This window comes from Mercenaria mercenaria, chromosome 8 (assembly GCF_021730395.1).
Source record: "Mercenaria mercenaria strain notata chromosome 8, MADL_Memer_1, whole genome shotgun sequence".
NCBI lineage: Eukaryota > Metazoa > Mollusca > Bivalvia > Venerida > Veneridae > Mercenaria > Mercenaria mercenaria.
The window spans coordinates 43,413,392-43,425,787 of NC_069368.1; the positions used below are offsets into that span (position 1 = coordinate 43,413,392).

General features: G+C 35.2%; 1 protein-coding gene across 1 annotated transcript in view; it reads left to right on the plus strand.

Annotated features, from left to right (window-relative positions):
* The window catches only part of LOC123566489 (vacuolar protein sorting-associated protein 11 homolog), a 30,384-nt gene that overhangs the window by 6,448 nt on the left and 11,540 nt on the right, over positions 1 to 12,396 (plus strand). The window contains exons 6-20 of the mRNA XM_045360642.2: positions 593 to 737; positions 1,656 to 1,745; positions 2,217 to 2,353; positions 2,645 to 2,789; positions 3,618 to 3,697; positions 4,052 to 4,205; positions 4,531 to 4,677; positions 6,634 to 6,825; positions 7,636 to 7,741; positions 8,006 to 8,035; positions 8,999 to 9,105; positions 9,669 to 9,752; positions 10,277 to 10,327; positions 10,712 to 10,800; positions 12,089 to 12,163. Of these exons, the coding sequence (XP_045216577.1) occupies positions 593 to 737; positions 1,656 to 1,745; positions 2,217 to 2,353; positions 2,645 to 2,789; positions 3,618 to 3,697; positions 4,052 to 4,205; positions 4,531 to 4,677; positions 6,634 to 6,825; positions 7,636 to 7,741; positions 8,006 to 8,035; positions 8,999 to 9,105; positions 9,669 to 9,752; positions 10,277 to 10,327; positions 10,712 to 10,800; positions 12,089 to 12,163 (1,632 nt within the window). The remainder of the gene's footprint in view (positions 1 to 592; positions 738 to 1,655; positions 1,746 to 2,216; positions 2,354 to 2,644; positions 2,790 to 3,617; positions 3,698 to 4,051; positions 4,206 to 4,530; positions 4,678 to 6,633; positions 6,826 to 7,635; positions 7,742 to 8,005; positions 8,036 to 8,998; positions 9,106 to 9,668; positions 9,753 to 10,276; positions 10,328 to 10,711; positions 10,801 to 12,088; positions 12,164 to 12,396) is intronic.

Here is a 12,396-nt window from a genome sequence, read left to right on the forward strand (position 1 = left end):
GCGACCAGCATGGATCCAGACCAGCCTGCGCATCCATGCAGTCTGGTCAGGATCCATGCTGTTCGCTTAATGGTGTCTCTGATTGCAATAGGCTTTGAAAGCGAACAGCATGGATCCTGACCAGAATGCGCGGATGCGCAGGCTGGTCAGGATCAGTGCTGGTTGCAAACACACTAAATTGGTTTTCACATGGTGCAGCTCAATTGTTGAGTGTAATGACATGTGGACTACCTGTTATTTAGATGGTGAAAATTACACTGTCATAAAACATCTGTATTTAAATAAATGAATGCATTTTGTTACCAAAGTTTTGCTCACACTACTGTTTTGGAATATTTTGCGATGTAACTGTAATATCAGGTCGCCTCTTGAGGAATGTTTGTAAATGTGTAAAGCAAAATTGCATGTAGATCCCTTCGAAGCATTAAACTAAATGGTACTTTAACAATGCAAATAATAGACAAGTATTCATATCTGTTTTAAATTTGGAAGTGGCACTGCTCCCAAATATTTGCAAACATAAAACGCCTCTAATCCACACAGCAGCTCTGTATTAGCTGTTTTAGCCTAGAGGATTGTTTGTTTTCTACAGGCACAGTAAACAGACAGTAGTGTATGAAAATCCGAAGCCAGTTACTGGGTTGGCATTCAAAAGCTCGGGAAAGAACGTGATCCTCTTCATTGCAACAGAATCTGTCATCTTGTCGATCAATGTTACTGCTAAAGATAGAATTGTGGTGAGAGATAAAAATTATTATTTTGTGTGGAACAGCTTTTGTATGCCTGTTTACATAAAACTAGACTTATTATGTTCTGGCATCGACCAGTCCATTTTCCAATTCAGGAAACCTTCAAACTTTACATGATGACTAAGCAACACATGAGAAGGATCCCTCCGAGGTCAAGGTGACCTGAAGAGTAAAATGGTATCTGCACTTGCAAAACAATGATTTTCAGAAAATTGGTGAAGGGTCACATAGTTGTGAAATTATTTCAAAATTAGGTCAGCACTGGACAGTTTCAGAAGAAATTTAAGAACCTTTTTATAAAGCCATATAATAAAGAAAAGATTTTCAAAATATCCAATATAGTGGAAACTAGCAGCGTAGTAGCCATATTTTTAGCTTACCCTGAATGCTTCATGGTTGGAGTGAGATGTTGTGATCACTCACCAACCTTCTTATAGAAAACAACAACATCTCGTTGAAAAGATTTGGTGGGAGTTGATGAAACTTTGTCTGGATGTTCCTTGGATAATGCTTTGCCAAAGTTGTTCAAAGAATTTTAATCCATGCAGAATTCTTGAAAGGAAAACTAAATAAATCTTGTCTAAAACCATTATACTTAGCTTAGATATTTGGCATTGTGCAGCGGTTTTCCAGCAAACTTTTTGAAATGATGATGATGCCCCTGCGTTCTATATACCTTCTACTTGAAAGTCATGTTCTTTGTTCTTGAATGTGCAGTGGAGATGATATCCATTCAGTCTGTGTGTTTAATAATAATGATGATGAAATATAGATAATTATAATGATGTCTGTCTTTAATGACATGCTCCAAAATATTAGTCTTTTGATATTGAAAAATTTTACTATTTGGCCTAAATGGCTGTTGATTGTTGATTCATGTATATATGTGTATATAAATTATTTCAGCATACCTTAGATGAGATTGGCTGTAAGTTAGGATGTTCTGTGATGAGTGATGTCAGTCAAGATAACCACTTTGTGATTGGTCGAGATGATGTAAGGCAGTTTTCTTTAATAGTAACATAAGTCACTTGTATTATCTATAATATATATATTGAACATGTGCATAGACAGATATCAGTGGTTTTGAAGGGAAGGTATGCTATGAAATTGACATTAGCATTTATATATCGAATTATATGGGTTGAAAATAAGCCATTATTGTTTTAACTTATGATACCCTTAAAAAAATTTTTTTTAAAAAGATGAAAGCGCTCAAGTTTACAATTAAACTTTTGACCTTGTTGGAATTATGTACACTGTTTTTGATACTCATATTGCATGTCTTAAAACTGCTCTCTGTTGATTTTGTCTTCACTTTTATCATCACCTCAGCATAAAAAGTGAATAACAGCACTGACATAATAGAAACAGGTACTCACTTTTTGTGCTAAGATGAGAGTCACATCATCATTTTCAACATTCTTGCTTCTATATGTATAAGTGGAGTAAAATTTCTCCTTTCAGGCATTGTATTTCTATCAGCCTGATGGTAGAGGACCATGTCTGGCATTTGAAGGAGAAAAGTTTCAGCTACACTGGTTCAGAGGCTATCTTGTCATTGTTGGGAAAGAAAGCAAATCATTTCCTAAAGTTCCAATTATGTAAGTTTCTTTCATGTGTACTCAAGATTTGCAATTTTGTAAATTGATAATATATGCAGTGGTTTTATATCTTTAATGTTTCTAGAGTAAAATACAGTCTAGATTATTGACCAAGAAATATAAAAAATATATTACTGTCTCTGCCACACAAAGTCTGAACCCACATGAAGTAGGCTGCTGACTTTTTATTAACTGTTTAACACAATGATAAATTATTAAGTCTTTTTACATTTAAGTGAAAACTGAGGTTAATTGTTAAACACACAAGAATGCTTTTGTCCTTTTTTTCAGACGTGCTGGTCACAATATGGACATGCATATAGTGACAGTGTATGACATACAGAACAAGTTTATTGCCTATACAGCACCATATCCCGATGTCATAGATGTTGTCAGTGAGTGGGGATCCCTGTACATAATTGCTGGAGATAGAAAGGTGGGCCCTATAAGTAGAAGTAGACATTGTAAGCCATTCAGAAAACAGGGCTTTTGTGGCTGAGTGATAAAGCAACATGTTCTTCAATATTTGGGGTGCAAGTCTTTCACCGGTCAGAAAGTGTGAGCAAGTCATCCAGGTGGTCTGCAAAAGAATAGTGGCTCTGCACAAGTGCCCGCACATGCCAGAAGTAATACCCAAATAGGCTCCGGTGGTCTTTGTTATCCATGAAAGTCGCTACAGAGTTGTTCTGACATAAACCCAAGCAACAAGAGGAAAACATATTTAAATATACAGAAGAAATAAAATTCATACCATTGCTTAAGCTATTTGCTATATTTTCATTTAATAGGCAGCTCATACTTCTATCATTTGGCTATTTCAAGGGTAAAGTTCAAAACCATATACATGTTCTTTGAATGGCTTGAGCAAAAGTTATTATGGAAAGGATATTAAAAGATTGACTGTGGTTGCCTGAATAAAAGTGATACTTTTGCTTGATGTAAGCTCAGACAATAGTTTTGCTTTATTTCTATATATTCTTCCCAGTAAACATTTACTTGAATGGATTTTCAAGAAAGTCACTGTAAATTCAGAAGTATGTCTATAAGTATTGTGAGAGAATATTAAGCATACATGTACATTCGAGCTTCGTTCACTCTTAACTCAGATAATTCAAGCACCACCCATTGCTTGAACTCCTCTTCAGGTCCTGGAAAAATCCTTTATATTGTATATTGTTTGAGGGCTCAAAAGCGATAACTCAAACAAATTTTGCCAGTCCTGTTGAGTTTAAGAGTATGAAGTTCGACTACATTATGTTTACAGGTGTATCAACTACAAGAGAAAGATACACAGACCAAGCTGGAGATGTTGTTTAACAAGAAGAATTACACATTAGCAATCAGGTAAGTGAATATTGTTAATACAGTAAGATCTATTTTTGCCAGTTGTTTGAAGTTGACGCTTGTTGTCTATCTGAAAATATGTGCTTACAGTATAACTTGCAAGACACCACATAAGGTTAGGGCTAGAAGTGGGCGCTTAACACATCTGGTCTCTTAATACAACATAATTGTTTGTAAACAACACAAAAAGGAACTGAAAAAGTGAACTCTTAATGCAAGTGGTCTGTTGATAGATGCAGTCACTGAAGCAAGTTTGGCTATTTACATGTAGACTTCAATATTTCTTAAAATCACATTTGAAGAGTTAATACTTCCATTCAAATGTAGATAGTTTCTTTCTGCTTGCAATTTCAGTTTAGCAAAGAGCCAGCAGTATGACCAGGACGGACTGATAGATATCTTCACACAGTACGGAGACCATCTATACAAGAAAGGGGACCATGATGGTGCCATTGACCAGTACATCAAAACCATTGGCAAACTTGAGGCTTCCTATGTTATCAGAAAGGTTTGGGCTTTTAAGTACCCATCCCATTTTATTTTTCGAGTTTGTAGAAAAATTAGATAAGAGCAAATTTGCCTGATCAGGTTAGTAGATAAATTGTAAGACTGTCAATGGAGAAGTTTGGAGTTGAATGTATTAAATCTGAAAGATGATTTCAATTCATCATTGTGTTAGCATGTTTGTTCAGATTACCATTGTTAGAAAAGTGATGTAGCTGAATCTGTGTTGAAAAATTCATAAACCCATTAAAATGCAAACCAATTCAACAAAAAATTTAGATGTTTTTGAAGTGTAGTCTTGACATATATAATGTTCATATATTTTTCAGTTTCTTGATGCCCAAAGAATACACAACCTGACAAAATATCTGCAAGCACTACACAAAGCACAAATGGCCACTGAAGAACATACAACATTGTTGCTAAATTGTTACACAAAGCTGAAAGATGTCTCAAAACTGGATGAATTTATAATGGTAATATTCACCAAACTTGCTTTAAATTCATCTTTGTATACTCCATTCATAATGTTTGGCATTGGTGGATTTTAAGTAGTGACAGCACAGTTTAGGTCATACAATGAATATCAGTAGGAGGAAGACCTCAGATGCCACTCCAGGCAATATTTCAAGCTTAGAAAGGCACCTGGGTAGGCTATTGACCTTCCGTATGCAGGCTGTATGACTTTCTCACATGAAAGAATTCTCCACCCAAGGCAGGTCTCATATGCACAGCAGTGAGGTGCAAGTGTTTCACGGCACCTAACCACTCAGCCATGGAGCCCCCATCATCTCATCTGCAGGCCATTCTCAAAATGTTTATTAATATTATACATTTTTGAACTGTGAACCACAAATGAGCAAAATAGAGTAACTATGATGTGTATACTGTATTTTATAGGGAAACTTTACAAACATTCCAATGTCAATAGGCCATGTTTCCAAAAAAAAAACTTCTTTTCAGATTGTAGGGAGTTCATTTGTTTTTAGAATTTGAAAGGATCATTAAATATGATAGTAAATTGCAATTGTTTTTATGCCCCCAAAGGGAGGTATATTAGTTTTCAACTGTCCGTCCGTTCGTTCGTTCGTTCGTTAGTTCGTTAGTCACAACATTAACTTTTTGCATGAAGGCACTTTACTCACGAACCACTGCACCCAGGACCTTCAAACTTCACGTGCTGATAGTACTTATTGAATATACCACCCCTACTGACTTTAGGGTCACCAGGTCAAAGGTCAAGGTCACAGGGGCCAACGTTAACTTATTGCATGAAGGCACTTTACTTGCGAACCATTGCACCCAGGACCTTCAAACTTCACATGCTGATAGTACTTATTGAGTACACCACCCCTAATGACTTTGGGGTCACCAGGTCAAAGGACAAGGTCACAGGGGCCAACGTTAACTTTTTGCATGAAGGCACTTTACTCGCGAACCACTGCACCCAGGACCTTCAAACTTCACCTGCTGATAGTACTTACTGAGTACATTACCCCTACTGACTTTGGGGTCACCAGGTCAAAGGTCAAGGTCACAGGGGCCAACATTAACCTTTTGCATGAAGGCACTTTACTCGCAAACCACTGCACCCAGGACCTTCAAACTTCACATGCTGATAGTACTTATTGAGTACACCTCTCCTACTGACTTTGGGGTCACCAGGTCAAAGGTCAAGGTCACAGGGGCCAACATTAACTTTTTGCATGAAGGCACTTTACTCGCGAACCACTTCACCCAGGACCTTCAAACTTCACATGCTGATAGTACTTTATGAGTACACCAACCCTACTGACTTTGGGGTCACCAGGTCAAAGGTCAAGGTCACAGGGGCCAACGTTAACATTTTGCATGAAGGCACTTTACATGCGAACCACTTCACCCAGCACCTTCAAACTTCACCTGCTGATAGTACTTATTGAGTACACCACCCCTACTGACTTTGGGGTCACCAGGTCAAAGGTCAAGGTGCTGCGGGGAATTTCTCCATTAGTGACAGCTCCTCTTGTTTTTTTTTTGAGGGGGGGGGGTTGTTTTTTTTTTTTTTTTTTTTTTTTTTTTAAAATTTATGTTACACACTGAATCATTGCTCTACTTACATTTACCAGATAAATGGTTATTTTTTTAAGTTTTAAAGAAAGATAAATTTGATTATCATAATAATAAATGACAAGAATATACTAAGACTTTGATATAATGTGGATATAAATATGGGAGTCCAATATTGTATTGGCTGATCATTGAAATGATAAACTAAGTTTAAAAAAACAATTGTTATTAAAACATTTGTTTAATTGTTACATAATATGATATCCTTATTCTACCCCAAAGTTTTAAGAATTGTCCCCAGTCCCATTTTAACAAAAAAACCCCAAAAAACTACCAGTTCCTCCAAAATCTAAAAAAATAGTAATATATTTTACTTTACATAGACAAAAGACAGAGAAGTAGATTTCAATGTAGAAACGGCTATCAAGGTATGTCGACAAGCAGGATATTACAAGCATGCCCTGTTCCTAGCAAACAAGCACGAGCTGCACGAATGGTACCTCAAAATACAACTGGATGATATCAAAGATTACCAAAAAGCTCTCGAGTATATTGGCAAACTGGAATTTGTTGAGGTAAGTTTCAATGCATTTAATACAGTATTTACCCAGGATATCAGTATACTGTCTTGTTAAAATTGTGGGAAAGAATATTGTATTATTCTTAGCCATAAGATTTTGGACACAGAATTCCCATTGTTATCTGAAGATTATACAACTTGAGTGATAGATAGACTGGTTTTAAAATGATATTATTGTTTTGAAATAGCATTTATCATAGAGCATTGTACACATTCCTTTCTTGCCTACCTAGCGGGGAAAGTTTACACTTGTCCGAGCACGCACTGGGGATAGATATTCCTGTCTTTCCCTAGGGAAAAACCTTGTCTAAAATAGCGTGCACTAAGGTGACGTCACATTGTTCTGGCAATATTGTGACATCATAAACCATATAGGTAATGTCAGGATATACCCAAATCTATTTGTCTCCACGATCTATTTTGAACGTGATAGGCAAGAAAAATGATCTAACTTGTCTGCCTGTGTAAGACAGCTGTTTTCCCAACCCTCGGGACAGTTTGGATAAAAAAACCGCTTGGTTTTCCATTCCACACTGTCCTTCGGGTAGGGAAAACCCTGTCTTACACAGGCAAGCATGTAAGATCCTTATAGTTTTAATACATTTCTATTTCTGTCTCATTTCTATCTCATACCAGTAAATGTCTATCTCATTTCTATCTTGTTACATTCCTGTCTTATTTCTATCTCGGTACATTCCTGTCTCATTTCTATCTCGATACATTCCTATCTCATTTCTGTCTCAGTACATTTCTACCCCTGTAGATTTCTATCTCGGTTATTAACTAGATTAAACTTGCACTGTAGGCAGATGAAAATCTAAAGAAGTATGGTAAGATGTTGATGTCAGAGAGACCAGACGAAACCACTGAACTACTGAAGAGACTGTGTACAGATTACAAACCCACTGATAGTATGTTTAAACTCGTCTATTTAAATCATTGTAAAGAATTTTCTAACAGCTTATGACATCTACTAATATTTTGTCATTTTTATCACTTTTAGTATATATTTATGACTATGCAAGACTCAGAAAATTAAGAAGCTATGGAGTCTTTAAATTTATAAACGGTGTTTTATCAAATGTAATTGTTTGAGAAATTCAGTTTGATTTGATTTTTCCTAGTTAATACTTGTACCTCCGATGTTGAAATCATTTATCATTTCAATATTTCAGGGCCACTTGTAGATGCAGGGGAACTAGAAGGTAAAACAGTTATGTAAAATTATTTTGTAGCCTTTGATTCAAACAGATTTTAACATTCCTTACAAACAAATGTTTATTTTAAAGGTAGATATTCAGGGTATATCAGGGTGCACAATTGAAAATCAGTGTATAGACTTCTGTAATGCTAACATTCCTTTTTCACCTATAGTACTGGTAGGTTTCTGCAAGAGCCAGTTTAGACTTGTTTTCCTATTCATTCCCTGAAACATTTTCCACAGAAGAAATCCCAAGGCGAAAATAGAATCTAAATTTAGCATCTAATTCGTATTTAATATCATAAAATTACGATTTTTTTTTTTGGTAGAATAAAATGACACATGATTACTTTTGTATGGACTAGAGTATTCAAACAAAATAGAAATGTTTTGATGTCATTCTAAATCCTGTCCCAATTCAATTAGAAACCAAATTTATCCCATTATGTGTTTATCTGACTGTTCTGGAAAAACGTTACAACAGAATAATAGGGATTCAACTTATCTAAAAGTTCATCTTGTTATATATGAAAATTACTCATTACATCCCATTCTTGTAATGGTAATTTTTTTTAACCATGACAAAATATTTAATAAATATATAAAGCAAAATGATCTGTTACAGAAAACTTATCATGAATTGCACACATATGAAAAGTCAAATTTACACAAAATCAAACGTATGGAAGTTAGGTTATTATCGCTGATAATGGGAATTCATGTATAGGACGGAAAGTGAACATTAGTAATAATATATGTCTTTTTGTACCACCTGGTTCTCCCTCAACAAAAAAAATATTGATAGAGTGTAGCTTGCTTTTTGTTTCATTTGCCTATTATATACAATGGCAACTCAATGACATTCAAGTTTTTAGGTTAAATGTAGTCACATTTTCTTCATCTTTACAAAAACTTGTTTTTTGTACACTCATAGCATTCTCAGATCTTCCGTTTTTGTTGATTTCAGGGAGTACATCACAAGGTCAAGTTTATCGTGCACCAGCTGAACAGTTCATACATATATTTGTGAATAACTCGGCTAAACTCATAGAGTTCTTGGAACATATGATCTCAGTAAGTAAATTTAATCACTTCATGTAATTGCTTATAAGATTAGGGAAAAGCAGTGACTTATGGCGCTATATTTAAAGAAAGTTCAGTGCATTTTATAAGGTGGCCAAACCAACTTTTAGTTCCACTGCACTTATGGTTAGTTTGGTGAGTGACCTAGAGTCAACGTTTTAGCTTTGTAGCTTACAAACATTGTTTTAAAAGCTTGTCTTGTTTGTACACAGACATCATTTACATAAGGATAAATCTCAGTGGAAGGGTTTAATACTAGTTTTTAGTAACTTACACATCATTATTGCCTATTAACAAAACTGTAAGCAGGGTTTTCATTAGAAAGATGGAAGTTGCAAAGTAGAGGAGGGTCTGAAGGTTACCAGGTCCTCCCACTTGGAACTTTAATTACTTCAGGAAAAGTAACAGGGGCGTCAGATCATATAACTTTGGGGGAATCCTTGCCCCCAGCCCTTAATGAAACTCCCGTGTGATTTGTGATGTTCTATGTATGTGATAGTCTTTTTGCTTTATGAAAATAAAACAGCATATGAAAGTAAGAGCTTTTATTTCAGGTGAATAGAAATTCTCCAAGCCTTCTCTATAACACATTGATAGAGCTGTATCTACATGATATCACACACATGGAAAATAAAGAGGTAAGGTCTACACTTTATAATGTTATGAGAAAATTGTTATTGTAACAGTCAACCATTCTTTGAGACTAGTTTTTCAGTTAAACCAGGCCATATGAGCTGGTGAAAGTCCCCAATTTACTGGTCCAAGGAAGTTGTTCCTGGCCTGAAAAGAAAGTTGAAAAAGACAACAAAGACAGAAATAGGGATAGGATTAAGAAGTTCAGTTTAACTGGTTAAACTTGTATTCAGCAGATTACCAGTTGTTTTTCTGGTTGGGATTCCGCCAAAATTTACAGGAGTAGCCAGTGCCAAGCCTAGTTTGTTATATCTTTGGAATGTTACTGTTTCGTGATATTCATTAGAGTCATGGCTCTTAAAATGTGGTATTTCACAATGTCTGTGTGTTAAGTGATGAGAGACATACATTTTTTTCGCGAAAAAAATTGATAGTTTACTAATAATTTTTACGGTAATTGAATTTCTGATATCATTTTTTTGTGGCCTATTTATGGTGAAATAAACTAGGTATATGTATTTCTTTACAGGGAAAGTTTAGCAGGGAGAACAAAATATTAGATATCTTGAAAAATCCTGAAGTATGTATGATGATTATTGTACAATACATTATCGCAGTATTGACTATAGATAAAAATGTTAGCCTGATGTATCGGTACAAATGAATACTTCAGTGTTGGAAGTGAAAAATTTAAACATGGATATTAAAGAAAATGCATACTTTCTTTTTGTCATAGGAATGTAGCTCCTGTTTCCACAAAACCTCTACTAGATGCCTTGAAATTTGTTGTTGAATATTAATTCGGTTTTCTAAAAGTTGTTACAAATTATTGATGAATTCATATACATGAAAGAGGTTACTTCACAAATACCAGAAAAATGCTGTAACAAAGCACAATGCTGATAAATCACTTTTCTTTTCTATCTGGTACACTGTAGATATATTGTATATTGTTAATTTTCAGGCAAACTATGATCTGGATCAAGCATTAGTTTTGTGTCAGATGAACAACTTTAAGGATGGAATTCTTTGCTTATATGAAAAAGCTAGACTGTAAGTAAACCACTGGTATTATTATTTCTGTTGTGTTTTGAGGAAATGTTGGGCATAAATATCTTGGTCTTTACAAGCTTAAAGTGTTGAGGGACATTGAAATTGAGAACATAATATATATGTTTGAATAATGTTATTTTACTTATTTATCAGATTGATAAAGTATGTCTGGAATAGTTTTTTCTCCAGTCATGGTACATGAGGGTAAGCGTACTTTTAGAGAGCAGGTCAGTACTGGAACAGTTTCCAGGTACACTGGTTAGGTTAAATTTCCTGTGTAGCAACTCATTTAAGTTGGGAATGGTAAAAAGTTTGGGTTTTTAGCTCACCAGAGGTGAGCTTTTGTGATCACCCTGTGTCTGTCGTCTGTCCATCAGTCGTCCGTCATCAACAATTTGGCTGTTAACATTCTAGAGGTCACAATTTTGGCCCAATCTTAATGAAACTTGGTCAGAATGTTACCCTCAATAAAATCTTGGATGAGATTGATATTGGGTCATCTAGGGTCAAAAACTAGGTCACCAGGTCAAATCAAAAGAAAAGCTTGTTAACACTGTAGAGGCCACATTTATGACTGTATCTTCATGAATCTTGGTCAGAATGTTAATCTTGATGGTCTCAAGGTTCAGTTTGAATCTGGGTCATGTAGGATCAAAAACTAGGTCACCAGGTCAAATCAAAAGAAAAAGCTAGTTAACACTCTAGAGGCCACATTTATGACCATATCTTAATGAAACTTGGTCAGAATGTTAATCTTGATGAACTATAGGTCAATATCAAAGCTGGGTCAGGTGAGGTCAAAAACTAGGTCACTAGGTCAAATCAAAGGGAAAGCTTGTTAACACTCTAGAGGCCACATTTATGACTGAATCTTCATGAAACTTAGTCAGAATGTTAATCTTGATGATCTTTAGGTCAAGTTCGAATCTGGGTCATGTGGGGTCAAAAATTACGTCACCATGTCAAATCAAAGGAAAAGCTAGTTAACACTTTAGAGACCACATTTATGACCATATCTTAACGAAACTTGGTCAGAATGTTAATCTTGATGATCTTTAGGTCGAAAGGTCAGGTGAGCGATACAGGGCCTTCATGACCCTCTTGTTGTTTTCTAGGCAGAGGTTTTAAATGCTTTTTGAGAACAAATTTGGACACAAAAAAAAGATAGCTAGAATACATGTGTGGCCATTCTTATTTTCTTATTTGTTAGATATGAGTGTGTTTCTTTTTTTTTTAAGTAAATGATAATGTTTTGAAGGTGATACATTTAATTATATGTGTTTTACAGGTACCAGCAGATACTCAGATATCATATGGAGAATGATGCCTATGATCTTGTAATTCAAACCTGTAAAACTTATGGGTAAGTACAGAATTTTCGTACCCTCTCATACAGTGCATCTGTTATTTTGTTTGAAATTAATCCTTGATCACTTGAACACATTTATGACAGAATTATTTCTATGTGATATTTTAAAAATTTGGTCAATTTGAAATTCTGAGGGAAGGTGTAAGTAAGGTAACAAGTTTAAATAGCTGCTCTGTTATAAGAACCAGTTCTGGCTCTTCCAGGAAATGTACAAAATCAGCTGAATT